Source organism: Sturnus vulgaris, chromosome 9 (genome assembly GCF_052056855.1).
Source record: "Sturnus vulgaris isolate bStuVul1 chromosome 9, bStuVul1.hap1, whole genome shotgun sequence".
NCBI classification, from domain to species: Eukaryota; Metazoa; Chordata; class Aves; order Passeriformes; family Sturnidae; genus Sturnus; species Sturnus vulgaris.
This window is the reverse complement of record NC_142251.1, coordinates 27586910-27604607: the sequence shown is the minus strand read 5'-3', so window position 1 is coordinate 27604607 and position 17698 is coordinate 27586910. Positions and strand designations below refer to the sequence as shown.

General features: G+C 58.1%; 3 protein-coding genes across 3 annotated transcripts; 2 read left to right on the top strand and 1 right to left on the bottom strand.

Annotated features, from left to right (window-relative positions):
• Positions 1–632: 632 nt before the first annotated feature.
• LOC106852259 (protein FAM78B) lies at positions 633–7350 on the bottom strand. The gene is made up of 3 exons (XM_014874760.2): positions 7016–7350; positions 6275–6796; positions 633–4670 (listed from the first exon to the last, which is right to left on the bottom strand). Exons 1-3 carry the CDS (start codon positions 7348–7350, stop codon positions 4148–4150), a joined length of 1380 nt encoding a protein of 459 aa, XP_014730246.2. The 3' UTR covers positions 633–4147.
• A 97-nt stretch (positions 7351–7447) lies between these two features.
• LOC106852215 (polyisoprenoid diphosphate/phosphate phosphohydrolase PLPP6) lies at positions 7448–10642 on the top strand. Its single transcript, XM_014874681.2, has one exon. It carries the CDS (start codon positions 9915–9917, stop codon positions 10263–10265), a length of 351 nt encoding a protein of 116 aa, XP_014730167.2. The 5' UTR covers positions 7448–9914; the 3' UTR covers positions 10266–10642.
• A 150-nt stretch (positions 10643–10792) lies between these two features.
• LOC148222873 (flavin-containing monooxygenase 5-like) lies at positions 10793–17569 on the top strand. Its single transcript, XM_088170255.1, has 9 exons — positions 10793–12388; positions 13886–14043; positions 14196–14384; positions 14468–14630; positions 14910–15052; positions 15372–15571; positions 15869–16215; positions 16541–16613; positions 16825–17569. Exons 2-9 carry the CDS (start codon positions 13912–13914, stop codon positions 17168–17170), a joined length of 1593 nt encoding a protein of 530 aa, XP_088026381.1. The 5' UTR covers positions 10793–12388; positions 13886–13911; the 3' UTR covers positions 17171–17569.
• Positions 17570–17698: the final 129 nt, after the last annotated feature.

The following is a 17698-nucleotide window of genomic DNA, read 5'->3' as shown; positions in this document are numbered from 1 at the left end:
CTTCGTTATGGAACTCCATATTATTCCCATGTATTATTTTGACTGGGAGATAGGAACAGTTGGTCTCTGGGCTAACTTTTGTTCTCACTCTTCCACTTTGCAAGAAAGGGGAGGGGGAATCTACAATATCAAAAGGGAAACTTTTTTTTTTTCTGTGTAGCTTTTCAGCTTTATCAGGCTAGGCAGCTTTCCTAGTTCCCATGGCTGGGCTGCACAAACTCCTGGGTTTCTGGATGTTCCCTCACTTTGATCTGGTTTCCTAAGGGAAAAAGGAATGTCTGCCCCCTCCAAGCTTTGCCCAATTTTCTGAAAGCTCAAGGACACAGCCCTAGGGCAATCTTTGTGCAAACAGCTTGCTCAGAGCACCCCCTGGGGAAGGGCACTGCAGGGCCAGCACAACCTCTCTGGGACACCACAGAAGCCACCTGCAAGGCAGGACACAGTGGAGCAAAGGTCTGTCACCAGACCCAAAGGCTTAAAGCCAACAGGGCCAGCCACTGGTGCCACTGCTGAGGCAGGCAGGGGCTGGTTGAAATGTCATTAATTCAATTTGCCTGCTCCACGGTGCTGCCAAGGCCCCAGAGGTACAAACCAGCCAGAGAGACTCAAGCAAACACAAGCTTTGGCTCCAGTACAGCTCGAGTAGTTTTCTTTTAATCCCAGAGAAGTGAAATGCAACACTTTTTCGAGTTGGTAATAACATCCAGAGACAGAAGTCCAAGCCCCCTACTCGGTAAAGTCATTTGTGTTTAAGGCACTCTGCAAAACCAGCTTTCCTCTCGTTCTGATTTTCCCCACGCGGCAGCAGAATACCTGGTTTGGTCTGTTCTCCCTAGTGACATTCATCCACCCTGGCCCCTCCCGCCCTCTGCAAACAGCAAATCCAGCGGGAGAAGAGCCAGGAGGCCGGGTCAGTAAACAGGGATGGGCACAGGAGGGAGCACCGAGCTCCTGCAGGGAGGGGGCGAGCACCGGGTGCCCTCCCCGCAGGCACCAGTGTGGTTTCCCCTTCCTTTTTCTCCCTCTCAAAAAGGGGATGGGAGCGTGGGGCATCCCTCCCCAGAGGTGCTCCCAGCAGCACCCCACAATGCAAGGGGGGGTGCTGGGTGTGTGGGGGAGACCCAGCTGCCCCCACTGTGCAGCAAAAACGACCCCCTCCCCACCCCCCCCACCCCCCCACTTCCAGTTGTCAATAAATACCAATAAATAAATAAATAAATAAATAAATAAATAAAAATAAGTGACCCAAGGAGGGGAAGGGGCACCCCGAGGCTCAGAGTGTGAGGGTGGGCATTTCCATGAGCTGCCCCTCCCTGAGATAACGGGGTGCTGGTGGGGAAGGGGGGTGCAGGGGAAGCATCCCATGGGGGTCTGAGTGCTCATCCAGCCACAGGGAATGAGCCAAACTCAGACTCACACATGGGACCTCTCCCCCACCACCTTCCTTCCTTCCTTTGAGCAGCACCAGCCCCAGAGCTCCACCTCCACCCAGGTGTGAACACCTTTTGCCAACATGCAAAATGCCTGCACCTTTCTGTAAACGCTGCTTGTACGTGTTTTTTAGCAAACTTTTTTTTTTCTTCCCCCCCCCTTCTTTTTTAAACGGGGAAATGCCCACAAAGACAACCCATGCACCAAACTGAGTTAAGTGCATCAAATCCAGCCTCAGAGGAGCAAGAATGGAAGCCTGGCAGAAGCCTGGAGAGGTGAAAACACAGGCATGGCCCCAGGGCTCAGCCAACACCTGCCTGCAGGCTGGGGCAGCCCTGGGGGGGTCAGGCACGGCTACAGCCAGGCACAGAGCCTGATCCTGGCACCAGGATGTTGCAGACATTCATGGACAGAAATTCAGCTACTGCTGTCTCAGTGTCGTGGCTCAGACTGGCCAGCAAATCCCAAAAGGTGGCAATGAATTCAACAGCATCCCTGCAGCAGTGTCCCCGCTCTCCCAGACAGCTCCCTGGGCTGACATGCAGCCATTTCCCGTGGGTTTTGGGGAGCTGGCTCACACAGCCTCTGGACACAGCATCCTCTCCCAGCAGGAAGCTCCCTTTGGAGCTACCTGTTTGTGGGAGAACCCCTTCCTCTGGCGTTTTAGCTCTGATGCTGCCAGAGATGTTTCTGTCCCCCTGGGTCAAAAGTATACACTTGCCTTATTTCAAAGCAAAAGGTACTTACCTCTCCTCCCCCAGTCCTTAAGGAAAATTGTATTTCAAGTTTCTAACCCCTCTCCACACACACTTTTTGAGAAACAAAACATCAGCGATGGCACCATTGCCATCAGTCCCACACCAGGACAAAACCACAGTCTCACAAGAGCAGGACATCTTCCCACACCAGCAAGCTCCCTGTGGGAGCTCTGCTGCAGAAAACACAGCAAACCAAAGCTCAAAGCCTCCAAACCTGCCCCACAGCAAGGCTGCAGCCCCTATAAACCCCGACATAGGCACAGAAAGCAGCAGGTTCCCAGCCCAGCCCAGTGTGAGGCCGGGCAGGAGGAGCAGGAGCAGCCCTGGCACAGGGAAATGTTGAGCCAAGACGTCAAAAGGAAACGCTCCCAGACAAAAAATAAATAAAGTACTGGATCAGCAGCAAACACTACTGAGGGCAATAAATAGCACGGGGATTTCACAGGGATTTTTGGTCTAAGATGCCTCGGGAGCCCCTGTGCACAGAAGTGTCACCCAGGCTCCTCCCCGGGCTGTCCTGCCAGCGGGATAGCACATGGGACCTTCCCAGCAGGAATGTCCCAGGAATGACCTGCATCCCCAGGGCAGCACAGTCGCCCCTCCTGCAGTGTGAAGAAGGCAGAGCTGTGAGCTGGAGGAGCTGCAGGGGAGGACAGAGCAGAGAAAGCAGCAGAAGCTGTAACCACCTGCCCAGGAGTGATGGAGCACCCAGAGCAGCAGCAGCAGCAGCACAGCCATGGTTTATGCCTGCTGCAACTCCAGGGTGAGATCCTGGGAACTGCCAGCTGCATCCCCCAGCACGCTGCTGCCCCATGGACCAGCTGACACCAGCTGCCCAGGCAGCAAGGAGTGAGGAGAAAGGCAAAGAAATCCCCCCGTGACCCCTCCCAAGCACATCAGGCAGCACATTCATCCCCTCCTTCCCAGGCAAACCCAGGCCTGAACAGCCTCCACTCACATCCCTGCTTTCCACGCAGCTTGGGGAGTTACCACAAGGTCCCCTCCCCTGGTGGCCCAGCCAGTAGCCACTCTGCTCCGTGGGTGGCTGGGGAAGAGGTCTCCACGTAAACCAGCATTTGCCTGGAAAACGAGCAAGGACCCAACTTCTAGCAAGGGAGTGGGGTCTGTGGTGAAGCAAAGTGACTCCAGGGGTACCTCTGAGCTGGTTTGGGTACCCCAAACACACAGAGCACCTGGGCTGGGGGAATGGCACCGCTCCCCATTCCTCACTCAGCTGAGAATCGTTTCTGCTTGCACAAGAAAAGGGCCAGCAGGACACAGGAGGGGAGGCTGAGCAACTGCAAACACCCAGTGCACCTTAAAACAAAAGGACATCTAACCTGCCCTTAGACCTCACTCCAAGACAGAAAAGAGCTACAGCGTCTCCTACACTCACAACTACTCCAAACACACCCAGATGCATGCAAAACGTGTCCTGCTCCCCCTGGGCTGCAGTGGCACTGGCCAGCACCGGGCTCTGCTCGCCCCCAAGCACTGCACTACCCATTCCCACCCCGCTGCCAGCCCTCCCACCCAGTCCCATCCCAGGGGTGGGTTATCCATCTGAAATGCATAGGTATGGACACAGCAGGGACACGGGGCACCACAGCAGGCACAGCCTCCACCTCTCCCTCCAGCTGGGTGGGAAGCAGCATTTGCCACAGGCACGGTTCAACCACGCTCCTGCTCCTCGCGCTGCCCTGCAAGTAAAGGCGAGTCCTTCACATCAGACATCCTCCGTGCCAGCTGCAAACACTCCATTCTGCTTCCTGGGAAATCCTCCAGCTCAGCAAACCCTCTTCTGCCAGCCAGGCTCTATTTCTGACCAAGGAGGAGCCACGTTTCCAATCCAACCACAACAACAAAGGCAGGAGAAGCCAAGAGGTCCCGCTTTGGCTCGGAAACCCTGTCCGCCTGCAGCGAGGGCTGGGGGCACCCAGGTGCTCACCTGCACGCCCCTACTTGGGAGGTATCACCACGATGGGCTGCCCTCTCTTGGGCCTCCACATGAGGACCTGGGCGTCGTTGGCGTTGGGCTTCACCAGCGCGTTGGGCGGGATGGGCTCCATCCTGCTGAGGATCCGCGGCTGCTCCTGCTGAGTCCTGCCCACCAGCCGTGCCCGCTGCCCCAGCAGCTGCATGGGGTCCACCTCGATGTCCACCCGCATCCTCCACTTTATAGTCTGCAAGATGATCTTCTCCTTGGTGGTCGTGTTCATGGCCACGAGCCACGTGGTGAAGCTCTGGTCCCTTTTAATCCTGGTCAGCAGCGGCACGTTGCTGTTGCTCACGGGGACGGCCCACGTCACGCTGGGGTAGAAATTGTCATTCATGCTCACCGAGAACCTGGAGATCTTGTTGGTGGGCCCGACCAGGGTCACGGTTTCTGTGGTGTTCCCATACCAGGGGTAGCTCACCCCATCCGAGTCGCTGATGGCTTTTACTCGTCCTTCTCGCAGGTCGGGCAGCTCCCAGCTTGACCTAGTGAAGAGGAAGAGGAGGATGAGCAGGGAAATGGCAGCAACAGTGCCTGCCGAGGGACGGGGAAGCCAGCAGCACAGGGACCCTCTGCCTGCTTGCAGCAAACTCTCAGGGACAACCTGAAGAATAAATTCAGCTTCGGTTCCTCTACCAAGACTCGCACGTCCAGCTCGAGCCTTTGCCCTGCTGACACAATGCCATTTTAATTAACCTGCAATTAAACTGACTGGGTCAAAACCCACTGCAGAGTCTCTGTGGGGTCACTCTCTCCTTAATCAGCTCCTGTGCTGGAGAACAGCCTTCCCTGTGACCAGGGCACTGGCCCAGCCCATCAGCACCCCCCTCCTGTAGGTCTGTGATTTTTACACCTCAAATACAGAGACACGTGCAAAAATTAAATCGCGCAATTACTCCTGCCACTGGCACGGTGAAATCCCACCAATATGGCTGGGAGGGAGGGAGGGAACTCAGCCCAAATCTTTGCTGCTGGCCACGCTACCAACACTGCGTGGCTCCAGTGAGGCCTGCGTAGCAATAACAAGGGAGCAGCTTTGCAGCAGAGGGGCTGGGGCCACACTTCTGCCATCCCTCCAAACGATGATCTCCACTCATTCCAACATCCCCAAGTGCCCCATGCACATCAATCTGTCACGATACAAGGACGCAGGAAGGCAGCACAAGGACCTGCTGCACCAGCAGCAGGAGTCCTCCAGACCAGCGAGCTGCAGAACGGACCCCTCTGGACAGCCCCCCTCTTGCATCACCCCTTTCCAAAGGCAGAAATCACAGGTACAGAGCCAACAGCTTTGCCCCTCGGCATCCTCACAAGTCACCCACGCGCTCAGCCTTGGGAGAGGCTGTTTTCCAGCTGGCACTTCTGCCCAGCATTGCAACCTTTCCCTCCTCTAACACAAGCCAAGGGGGCAACTCCCCCAGCACGTGCTCGCATCCCAGCCCCAAAGAAGCGATGCTTGGTGGGAGGCAGCAGCCACAAAGCCCTTGGAAGGGCGAGGTCCAGCCCATCGGGATGGTGTCGGAGCCACTGTGGGGTATGAGGAGCAGGAATTGTGGGGTCGGGGTGAAGGTGTTGCCCGTGCGTGGCTATGGCTGCAGAGGTGGGGGAGAGGGGAAGCACAGGGTGCTGGGGTGCAGCACAGGGTACCAGGGATGCAGCACCCAATGCTGGGGGTGCAGCACACGGTGCCAGGAATGCAGCACCCGATGCCAGGGGTGCAGCACAGGGTACCAGGGATGCAGCACCCAGTGCCGGGGGTGCGACACCCAAAGCTGGGGGTGCAGCACACAGTGCCAGGGATGCAGCACCCGATGTCAAGGATGCAGCACCCAGTGCCGGGGTGCGACACCCAATGCTGGGGATGCAGCACACGGTACCGGAGATGCAGGACGCAATGCCAGGGATGCAGCATCCAATGCCGGGGGTGCAGCACCCGGTGCCTGCGGGCGACACAGAGCAGGTGCCCGCCCCGGGGATCCCACGCCGTACACAGCCCAGGTCCCCGTGCCCCCATGGCCGTGCACAGCCCGGGCCCGGCCGGACCCCCGTGCCCTCATGCCCGCCCCCCGGGCCCGCCCGCGGTGCTCACACGCCGAGGTCGCTGTAGGTGTTGTAGAACTCCATGTGGTTGCAGGCCTGGATCCAGCCCACCACCCAGGTGTGGCGCCGGGCGATGGGCGGCATGAGGACGCGGGCGGAGGCGCGGAAGTAGGGCGTGCGGTACCGCAGCACCACCGGCGAGCTCTCCTCGATGGCCGTGGCCGCCGGCTCGATGGTGGCCGACACGTCCGACACCACGATCTGCTCGCGGCGCACCCGCGCCTTGCAGGCCACGCTCTGCAGGCACCCCATGGCCGCGGCCGAGCCGCCGTCACCGCGGCCCCGGGGGGGCGGCCGGTCCCGCCGCCGCCCGCCCGCCGCGCATCGCCGCCCGCCGCACGGCGCCCGCACCGGCGCCGGCAGGGCGAAGGCGCCGCCGCGTCCCTTCCGGCCCTCGCCGGCCGCCGTACGCCGGCCGGGGCGGGCACGTGCGCGCCGGCGGGCGGGGCGCGCCCCGTGCGTCACGGGCGGAAGCGGAACAGGAAGCGGAAGCGGCGCCGGCGCCGCCCGGTACCAGGGGACGCGCGGGCACGCCGCACCCGCCGCGTCCTTGGGGACGCGCGGGGGACACGCCGAGAGCGGGGCGACCGCGCCCCGGCGGTGCGGTAGCGTGGGGCGGGGATAACGGGCAGGGCGCGGGGAGGGGGAGAGGGAAGCGGAACCGGGCAGGGTGACATGCTGGGTGCCGAGCGGGCCCGGCAGCGGGTGACCGGCGCCCGCCTCCCGCAGGCCGCCTCCCGTCGCCATGCCGAGCCCCCGGAGCAGCCGCGAGCGACGCGCCGGCGGCAGCGGCGGCCGCCTGGAGTTCCTGTCGCTGAGCCAGCGCGGGGCCGCCGCCCCCGACAGCCCCTCCCGCCGCAGGGAGCCCGCCGGCGCCGCGGCCGCCCCGCTGCCCGAGGAGGACTGCATGAAGCTGAACCCGTCCTTCGTGGGCATCGCCCTCAGCTCCCTGCTCGCCATCGACCTCTGGGCCTCCAAGCGCCTGGGGGTGTGCGCCGGAGAGGGCTCGGCCTGGGGCAGCGCCCGCCCCCTCATGAAGGTCATCGAGGTGTCGGGCCATGGCATCCCCTGGCTGCTCGGCACCTTCTACGGGCTCTGCCAGAGTGACAGCTCGGCGGCCAGGGAGGTGCTGCTCAACCTGCTCTTCGGTGAGGCGGGGGGCTGGCCCCGGGGCTGTGCAGGGGAGGGGGGACCCGAGGGATGCGGCAGAGCTGGGTAAGCCTGAAAGCCCCAAAAGCACCGGCTGATTGTGAGCAACCTGTGCGGGCTTATCTGCAGAGGGAGTGACCCTGCAGCTTAAAGGCGTGGTGACACCAGCACTATTCATCTTTCACAGGTACAACCACGCACTGGGGAACTCCCGACAGCTAAACTTTTCCCGAGGTTACAAAACGTTCTGGGGGCTGAAAGCTCTCTCAGCTCCTCATCTTATCACAACAGCGCATTCCAGGTGCAGCTGCCGAGTGTTGAGACACCAGCACTTTCCCTGAAAAGCTGCTCTGGCACACAGACGTTCACCCGTGGCTCCCTGCAGGCAATGCCTTCGTGGATTGTTCTGTACCAGCCAGAGAGGAAACTTGGTTTAAAGCACGAATTTTAATCTTGCATGATGTAGTATTTCACACGCACACACACAGAGTAGCCTAAGTGTATTTAAGGGGATTCGTTTTAGCTTATTTAGAAACTGTAACAGCTCCAGAGCACCAGACCTGCTCAGATTCCTTGTTGTTACTCTTGTATTAAGTTGCAAATCATTAGGATCTCACACTTAGAATTGGAATTGAAATTTGCTTGGTGGGAAACACAGGCTTGTGCATCTTTCTCATCCAGCAGCACATGGTTAAATTAGAGCCCCAGAGCAGAGCTGTGGGAAGGGACCTGGATGCCTCCAGCCTAACCTCTGCTCCAAGGAGATCTGTCCCAGCACCAGGGCCTTTTGCTCTGGGCAAGAGCCACCCACCTCTCTGGGGATCTGTCCCTGGGCTGCAGCACCCATGTGGGGTAGGAGGATTCCCTCATGTCCAGCTTGAACCTCTCAGATCCTGTATAGAAAGAGAAAAAGCCATTGATCTAGTTTTAGATGTGGGGGGGGGGAAAAATTTGTTCTTAAATGATTAACCAAAGGAAATGAACTGAAGTGACCAAAGGATTTGGTGTCCAGAAACAAGTCTTAGGACAAACAGAAGTTGGTCTCTTACACAACAAGAAGCAGCCCTGGCTGTGGGTGCTGTGCTAAGCTGAGCTAACAGGGATGGAGAAAGCACCCTCTGCCCTACATGAGAAGCTGCTCTTGCCAAATACTGTCTGAACACTTTATCACAGGTTTCTATCAAAACAGCCTTTAGCTGTCAGGGATCAAGCCACCATAAATTATCCTTTATTCATCTCTTGAGAACCAAAGCAGGGCTAACTTTTCCCCCAGGAGCCCTGGCACCACACCAACTCTGAGCATTTCTCACTGACCTGTGTTGGAGTGGAGTGGGTTGATCATTCACCTAGTCGGTTTGACCCCGGTCACCAGGGCAGACAGAGCAGTGCAGAGTCAGCACTGCCAGGAAGGGAGCTGTGGGGACTTAATGACTCTGCTGCCTTCAGGTTAAGGAACAGATTGAGCCCCAAGTCATGGCAAGATCAAATTTTACACAGAGAGAAAATGGGCAGAGCCCTGTAGGCTATGGCAGGCGAAAGATCTGGTGGTGCAGGAGGGGTGTGTGCAGAGGAGCAGAGGCTGAGGATGTGCTCATTCTGCTGCACAAGGCCAAGAGGAGCTGTGTGCTGTGCTCTCCCAGCCATGGGGAAAAACATCACCTTCAGGCAGCTTTGGCAGCTGAGTACTCCCTTAGCTGATGGTTGTGCTTTCAGTAGCTGTCTTGGTTTGAAAGACAGGTGTCTGCTAAGAAAGGCAGAAGCCTCTTTTTTTGAAATGGAGAATGTAAACCCCCTTCCTCCAAATTATTATAATTTTTGAAATTAAGAGGCTCAGGCAAAGATATGGGAATAACAGTTCTTTACTAGGAAAATTAAAATAGAAATACAATATTACAGAGAACAAACCCAAAACACTATTAGAATCAGAATCCAAGCTGACCCCCTGTCAGTCAGTCAGGGGTTGGTGCAGTCCCATTCAATGGTGGCTGCATCCTCCTGCAGTGACAGATGTGGTTCTGCTGGAGCAGTGCTCCTGGAGAAGGTGCAGTTTTCCTCCAGACGTCCAGTGATGATGTGGAAGGGTCTGGCTTTTCCTCTGGAATCCAGTGGGAAAAGGCTGCTCTGATGTTCCAAATCTCAGCTTTGATCTGGGTAGGAAATGCTTGGCTCCTCCCCCTGGGTGGAGCATCTCCCAATGGGATGATGGAATTTTATCAGCCATGCACTGGGACTCCATGGCCCATTAACAGGAGATAACTCCTGGAGGGAGGATGGCTTGTGAAAAAAATAAAAATGACTGCCTCACCTGGTTTTAACAGATGGCCGATTAGCAGAGAATATTTCCCACAGAGATAAGGATCACTGTCCCGCCTGGTTTCTACAGATGGTGATAGAATACATACATTTGGTCACATCCTGTATTGCAACCTAAGACAGTAACCCCGTTCCTGTCTCTCCCAGCGCTGCTGCTGGACCTGGTGATGGTGGCGGTGGTGAAGGGGCTCGTCAGGCGGCCGCGGCCCACGCACAACAAGATGGACATGTTCGTCACCATCTCGGTGGACAAGTACTCCTTCCCCTCGGGCCACGCCACCAGGGCAGCCCTGGTCTGCCGCTTCGTCCTGCGCCACCTGGTCCTGGCCGTGCCGCTGCGGGTGCTCGTGGTGCTCTGGGCTCTCATTGTCAGCATCTCCCGGGTCATGCTGGGCAGGCACAACATGACGGACGTGCTCTTCGGGCTGCTGCTGGGCTACGCGCTCTACGGCGTGGTGGAGCACTGCTGGCTGTCCCCAGCCACCGCGCCCGCCCTCTTCGCGCTCTGGAGCCACTGACTGCGGCACAAAGCAGGGCTGAGCACGCACAGGGAGCCCATCCTGGCACTTGAACTGGCATCCTAAACCCATCAGTCCAGCCAAGACTTCTCCACGAGCGGTGCTGCAGGCTCCTGCACTCAGATGTCTGGTGCTGTGCTGTCAGGCAGGGTCTGCACTGACTGTTCTCTGGTGACCAAACCCAGTCTCTGCAGAGCCTGGGGAGGGCTCAGCACACCCATCCGGCAGCTCACTGCTGATACTGTGAATCTGCATGCTCTCACTGGCCACCTGCAATAGCCCATGGTGTATGTGGTAGCTGTGACTATGCAAAGGTTTCTCTACAATCACCCCTGTATCTGTATCCTATAAATACACTGATCATGCTGCTGTCATAAGCATAGCCTGCACAGCCTGCTGTACAGCACCTGCCTGGAGGGGACCCACAGCGTCTCTCCTCGGGGTGGTTACACAGAGCTTTGCCTCCCTAAGCAATCTCTTCCCTATTGCTCCCAATTTAAGTGCTGCAATAAGGCTAGGTCTCGAGCATGTGGCTCCCAGAGCCATGGGGAAAGGATAGTGGCACTGACGAGTTGATCATCGAGTGGGCAACAGGGGAAGCAGCTCCTAGCCTGCTCCTGCAGCTCTTGTCCAGAGTTTCCCAGTTCCTTCTTCCCTCCACAGTTTTCAGTTTCTCAGGGGGTACAACACATTCACAGCAATTCCTGATCCATAGCATATTCCAGGCTGCAGAGAGAGTCTTGCAGAGCCAGCCCCTTCCCACAGCCCAGAAATACATCCAGCCCCAGCCAGAGGCCCTGGCTCTGCCAACCACCACCACAACTCCCTATGCTCCAGGCAGGCTGCCTCTCCTCCCCTAACACTGCTGGCAGCCTGTTTTCCACAGAGGGCTCCTGGTTTTTGGCAGGAGGGGACCACAAGGAGCCTAATCTCCTTAATGATGAGCTGGGGCCGAGACTGAGCCAGAAAATCAAAGAACACACTTCATCAGAGACCACAGCCAAGCAGGGAGGGAGAGCTCTAGACTGAGCTCAAATAATCTGCTTAAACAGTGCTCCTGGAATGTAGGTAGAGGGATTGGGCCCAGATGAGGCTCTTAGTGGTCCTTGAGGTCTATTAGTGCACTCAGGCCCTGAAAAACACCAATTAAGTCATATTAGGAGCAGGCAGTGTTGAAGTGTGCTGTTCTGGGTGGAGTGTGCAGGAGCAGCCTGTTGGCTGCTGGTACAAGCACTTTGTTGTACAGGGGCTGAAATGGAAGTGCTTGACATGAGAGGGTTCCCCTGGAGCTGAGCCCTGACCCTCTGACAGGGTGAGCCAGCAAAGCTTCCAGGTCTGGGTTGGTGCTGCAGTGACCAAGAAAAATAATCTCCTGGGCTTCACTGCATGCCTGGCATTTGCACAGCCGCACCAGGACACTCCAGGTGGGCAGGGCTTGTTGTGCTGTGCCAAAACATCTTTGCTCTACTTTCTCCAAAACACTGTGTTTTTTAGCTGCACTTAGAGTCTGTTTTTAGAGCTGTCGGGGTATTCCTCTCCACGTCATGGAGGATGCAGTAGCAACTTGTGCATGTGTGTGCCAAAAAATTGCTCTTGACTCACCTGCATGACATTCTACGAGGTTTTCATAGCACCCACTATCACCACTGCACAGCCCTTCTGGGTCACAGGTTGTCTGGCCACCCTCCCACCTCTTCAAAGCTCCACCAGAGAGACCTTTGCTCTCCTTCTGTGCTTGTCACTTATCCTGGGTGCCTGCCAGGTGTGGGGAACTCTGAATTTCCACAGGTAACAACCAACTAAGTACCAACCTAGTCCAAAATATCATGGTATGACCCCTGTGCCTGACAGAACAGTTTGTCTGTACTGAGTCCAGCTACAGCGGGGTAAAGTCCAGGGCTATGCAGCCTCCTGTAGAGAGAAGGCCAAATTCAGAGGGCAACCTGCACAGACGTTTCATAGCACAGCAGAGCGGTGGAGAGCTCAGAGGTCCCCTGTACCTGTTGCCCTTGGGCACTCTGTGCAGAGGTTGCAGAAGAGCCAGAAGCCAGCTGACTGCGGAGCAGGAAGAGTAGCACTGCTGGTGCTGCCACTTCTCCATTCCTGTGCTGATCCCTTGCTTGGTAAGATGCTTTTGACGCTTTTTGACAGGCAGGCACAGAGCGTGGGTTGGCAGCTCAGCACCTCTGCCCCAGGCAGAGATCAACCCTTGCTGACATCAAGGGACAGAAAGAGCTTTATTAAGCTTACTGCAAACATACTATGAGTTTTAGAAGATTAAAACCATTTCAGCTGCAGAGCTTGGCCCCTCTGCCTTTCTCAGCTCTACGGCAAAGTTCTCTGCATAGGGAAGAGCAAATTTCCCCTGCAAGCCTCAGGGGCTTCTAGCTGTGAGTATGCTGGGGCCAGCAGCGAGTTTGGATCCACCTGCTCTGTGGGACAACCTTTTCCTTACTGATCCCACCACCCTCACACCAGGGACGCCCCAACAGCGCGGTGCTCCTCCCACCGGGGTTCCACTGGCCCCAAGGATTTTGTTTGTTTAGGAGTGAGCCGTGGCTATAGGGACACTGTACCGACATGCCCAGCCCAGGGACACAGGGGATGTGGGCGACACACAGAGCCGTGTGTCACCTCGGCTACCAGAATTACCGGCCGTGGGCTGATCCTGATAATCCTACGGTAAAAGTTCAGGGCAGCGTTTGTTTACCAAGCACGCAACTACGAGGAATGGCTGCGAGCCCGTGTCCCCGCGCAGCGCCGGCGATGACTCCGAGCTGCCGGAGCATCCATGCCGGGACCCAGCCGGCTCCTGGATACCTTTTCCCTCCAGCCGGGACCCAGCCGGCTCCTGCCTTGCTTTTCCCTCCAGCCGGGACCCAGCCGGCTCCTGCCTTGCTTTTCCCTCCCAGCCGGGACCCAGCCGCTTCCTGGCTCCTTTTCCCTCCAGCCGGGACCCAGCCGGTTCCTAACATCCTTTTCCCTCCTGGCCGGGACCCAGCGGCTTCTAGCTTCCTTTTCCCTCCCGCCCGATTCCTGCTTTCCTTCCCTCGCCCGTGGGAGGAGTGACGGAGGGAACCGCCCCGTTCCCGGACGCTGCGCACCATAAAGGCAGGCCTTGCTCCGGCCTCAGGGCTCGGGGCAGCCCGGCAGAGACCCTCGCCCGGCTCCGTGCCTGCCGCCAGCCTTCCCCGGGCTGCTCGTCCCACGGCCGCAGGTCGGTGAAGGGTGTCCCCCGAGCTGCCACCGCGACAGCACTACAGGAGGGGAAGGGAGAGGGCGGAGGGGCTGTCACGCCCCTGGGAGGGAGCTGTGGGTCCCACAGCACTCCCGAGCACCGCCATCGCCGGTACTTGGCGTGGGCAAGGGAGATTTTGAGGCTCCCTGACGCTCTGTAGGATTTCTCCTCAAGGCAGCCAGAAGCAACACCTCAGTAGTGCAAACCCCAGCACTGGCCAGGGGGACAGCACTCCACACCTGGCCGGGGACAGCAGTGGCTTTGCAGCCCCAAACAAACTTCTGAAGGGCTGCCTCTCTTGTTTGGGACCTCTTTGCTGCACCAGGGTCAAAGTTTTGCACATCCCAGGCGGCTCAGCCCCGCTGTCCCACGCTGTCCCCAGGCAGAGAGCCGGTGTTGGAGCGCAGCATGGCGAAGAAGGTGGCCATCATCGGCGGGGGCAGCAGCGGGCTGTGCGCCATCAAAGCCTGCCTGCAGGAGGGGCTGGAGCCCGTCTGCTTCGAGAGGACCGCCGACATCGGAGGCCTCTGGAGGTTTGAGGTAAACCCTGCTGGCCACGTATCCCACTCTCAGTGGTGGCTGGGGGGGTGGCACTGAGGGTAGGGGCTCCATGAAAAGGAGCACCTCGTCAGCCCCAGCCATCCTTCCCCATCATTCCCTGGCCAGCACTGAGCTGTGCCCTGCTCCCACAGGAGCGCCCCGAGGACGGCCGTGCCAGCATCTACCGCTCCGTCATCATCAACACCTCCAAGGAGATGATGTGCTTCAGCGACTTCCCCATCCCCGACGACTTCCCCAACTACATGCACAACTCCAAGATCATGGAATACTTCCGCATGTACGCCCGGCACTTCGACCTGCTGCGCCACATCCGCTTCAGGGTGAGAGCTGGGCCCGAGGGGGAGGTGGCAGCGGCAGCGGGGGGCACACACAGGGTGCCTGACAGCGCTCGCCCTGCGCCCAGACCAGCGTGTGCCGCGTGTCCAAGCGCCCCGACTTCGGCAGCAGCGGGCAGTGGGAGGTGCTGACGGAGAGCGAGGGCAAGCAGGAGGCGGCCGTCTTCGACGCCGTGCTGGTGTGCAGTGGGCACCACACTGACGCACATCTCCCGCTCAGCTCCTTCCCAGGTACTGCCCTGGACACTGGCACGAGGTGACACTCTTGATAGCTAGTCCCTATTCTCCCTGCTGCTTTCCTGTAACAGTGGTGGGAGTTTGCACCTCCTTAATTTCCTTAATTCCCTTTCCCTCCTGGCCCCAACATTTCCCTGCCTTGCTTTGACTCCAGGAGTGCTCCTGTGCTCCCTAGGAGTGGTTTGGTGGGGCAGGAAGCATCTCCAGTCTTTAGGGGGAGTGATCCTCCAACCTGGCACCAAGAAGCTAAGCTTCCCTCCTCCCTGCTCACAGGAATTGAGAAGTTCAAGGGCCGCTACCTCCACAGCCGAGACTACAAGGATGCTCAGGGTTTCACAAATAAAAGGGTTGTTGTCATCGGGATCGGGAATTCGGGGTCAGACTTGGCTGTGGAGATCAGCCAAACAGCCCAGCAGGTAAGCAGGACTGCCCCTGTGGGACACTGTCAGCTCCACAGGGACATCAGGACCAAAGCAATTGCACAGCTGCTGCTCCGTGCCAGCACTCGCTGTGTTTGGCAATGCTGGCTCCTGCCAACCCCAGCTGCCAGGCAACTGAGACTTGGTCCCGCTCCCCTCCAAGATGCCAGTCACCAGCTCCCTCTGCCCTCTGGGTGCTTATCCAGTGCTTCGGCAGCAAAAAGCAGAGTGATCCCAGGGCAAGGGCATGTCCCACGCAGGGCAGCCCTTCCAGGACCATCAGTGCCTTCAGTGATGATCCTTCTTCGTTGTCTAGGTCTTCCTCAGCACCCGGCGTGGTGCATGGATCCTCAACCGCGTTGGAGATCGGGGCTACCCCATTGACACCGTCTTAACCACCCGCTTGAACAGATTCCTGCAGGAGCTGCTCAGCTCATCCATGGCGTGTGACTACATGGAGAAAAAGCTGAATGCCAGGTTCGACCACTCACGTTACGGCCTGAAGCCAAAGCACAGGTATCAGCAAACAATCCCCCTGCCCAAAAGGGATCATCTGCCTCCCTCTGTGTGTTGCCCAGCTTGGCTGTTCCGTGCTCCCTGTGCTTGGACTGGGTTATTAGTTTTCTTGTGCCCAGGCAAAGTTTGAGGGACCTACCACTGCCCCTTCCGAGGACTTGGAGACAACAGTGCAGGGGCAGCTGCCGAGCATCTCTGGGGATGAGCATTCCGAGAGCAGGGAGCAGCAGCTGGAGCAGGACACAGAGCAGAAAACACTCCTTTCCCAGAGCCCTAATGGCTCCTTGCACCTTCCAGGGTCTTTCACCAGCACCCCACCGTCAACGATGATCTGCCCAACCGCATCATTTCGGGCAGGGTGATGGTGAAACCAAACGTCCAGGAGTTCACAGAGACATCTGCCATCTTTGAGGATGGCACCAGGGAAGACATTGATGCTGTGGTTTTTGCCACGGGATACAGCTTCTCCTTCCCATTCCTTGAGGGCTTCAAGGTGGTGGAGAACCAGATTCCCCTCTACAAATACGTGTTCCCCCCTGACCTGGAGAAGCCAACGCTGGCTTTCATCGGCCTCGTCCAGCCCCTGGGTGCCATCATGCCCATCTCCGAGCTCCAGTGTCGCTGGGCCACCCGTGTCTTCAAAGGTAAGTCAGGCAAACCTGCCCTGTGGATGCAGCCCTGGAGTGAGGGCAGATGAGAAGGCAGCAGTGATGAGAAGGCACAACCAGCTATGTCATCCTGGCCACGGTGATGGCATGGCTGCCTTGCAGCTGTCACGGTGAGATGGCCTCTTCTCTGAGAGGCACGGGGACAGCCACAATCCACACCCTGAGCTCCACGGGCTGCTCCTTCCCATCCCGAGGCACTCAGACATGCCTCAGGTGCCAGAGCACACACCATGCTGGTGCTGGCAGAGGCACAGCACCCAGGCAAGGGCAGCACCACAGTGTCCTGTCTCATCTTCCCCAGGGCTGAGTGAGCTGCCCCTGCGGCAAGACATGGAGGCTGACATTGAGCAGAAGAAAGAAGCCATGGCAAAACGGTAAGATCCCTGTGGGAGCACCTTCAGCTCAGCTGCTCATGGGCATCCATCCTGTCCCAGGCATGTCCTGGCACATCTGTGTGTGCCAGCCAAGGGCAGGGATGTGCTTGGCCGCACTACCCACAGTCCAGTCTGCCCAATACCACCTTCCTGGTGTGCAGGGCATCTGCCAGCTCTGCTTCCAGCACCTCCCTGCCCTCCCTGCCCACAGGTATGTGAAGAGCCAGCGGCACACCATCCAGGTGGATTACATCCCTTACATGGACGAGCTCGCCTGCCAGCTGGGGGTCAAGCCCAACCTGCTCACGCTGTTCCTCACAGACCCCAAGCTGGCAGTGGAGGTGGCCTTTGGTCCCTGCACGCCGTACCAGTACCGGCTGCGGGGCCCTGGCGCCTGGGCCGGTGCCAGGGAGGCCATCCTCACCCAGCAGCAGCGCATCCTCAAGCCCCTGCAGACACGACATGTGGAAGAGAGCACCTCAGCCCCTGCCTTGCCCCTCATCTTCAAGCTGGTTGGGGCCGTGGCTATCCTGGCAGCTGTTTTTGCTTACTTGTAGGTTCCCTGCAAGTGCAGGAAGGGAGGCTTTGCACTGTGCTGTGGGACTGGCTGGCCACCCCTTCCCCTTGTCAGCCTGTGCACCCCAGTGGTGGCAGAAACCTTCCTCCTGCCTGGCACGGCCCAGCTGTGACCACACCAGGAGCTAGGGATGCACTGAACCTCCCCAGCTGCCAAAATAATTCTTAGGCTTCCGTTCTGCACCTCCCCTTGGGGAGTGCCATCATGGACAGAGGAGGAAACCTACTCGCTGCAGGCTAAATTCCAATCTGTCTCAGCCAGCGCTCCGGGTTTTTCTGCCCCTGTAACCCAGCCGTGCCAATTTTGCCACACGCTCACCAGAGCTATGCAGTAAAAGCACAGCACACTTTCTAAGTGGATAAATGCATTAAACAGCCAAGTGTCTGTCCTGTTACTGACACCATCACGACCCTCCATGTGCTGTGGGAATGCTCACTGGTTTGAGATCAGCCTCATAGTGCTGGCCCACTACAGCATGGGCTGATGTACACACACCTTCCACAGCAAG

What these genes read in the sequence shown, in the direction of transcription:
- LOC106852215 (XM_014874681.2), top strand. Translation starts at nt 9,915, where the DNA reads ATGGTGGCGGTGGTGAAGGGGCTCGTCAGGCGGCCGCGGCCCACGCAC.
- LOC106852259 (XM_014874760.2), bottom strand. Translation starts at nt 7,350, where the DNA reads ATGCCATGGCCCGACACCTCGATGACCTTCATGAGGGGGCGGGCGCTG. An exon ending in GGCATGGCGACGGGAGGCGG is followed by an intron (nt 6,797 to 7,015) that starts CCTGCGGGAGGC and finishes CGTCCCCTGGTA; the next exon opens with CCGGGCGGCGCCGGCGCCGC. An exon ending in ACCTACAGCGACCTCGGCGT is followed by an intron (nt 4,671 to 6,274) that starts GTGAGCACCGCG and finishes CCTCTTCACTAG; the next exon opens with GTCAAGCTGGGAGCTGCCCG.
- LOC148222873 (XM_088170255.1), top strand. Translation starts at nt 13,912, where the DNA reads ATGGCGAAGAAGGTGGCCATCATCGGCGGGGGCAGCAGCGGGCTGTGC. An exon ending in TCAGCCAAACAGCCCAGCAG is followed by an intron (nt 15,053 to 15,371) that starts GTAAGCAGGACT and finishes TTCGTTGTCTAG; the next exon opens with GTCTTCCTCAGCACCCGGCG. An exon ending in AAAGAAGCCATGGCAAAACG is followed by an intron (nt 16,614 to 16,824) that starts GTAAGATCCCTG and finishes CCCTGCCCACAG; the next exon opens with GTATGTGAAGAGCCAGCGGC.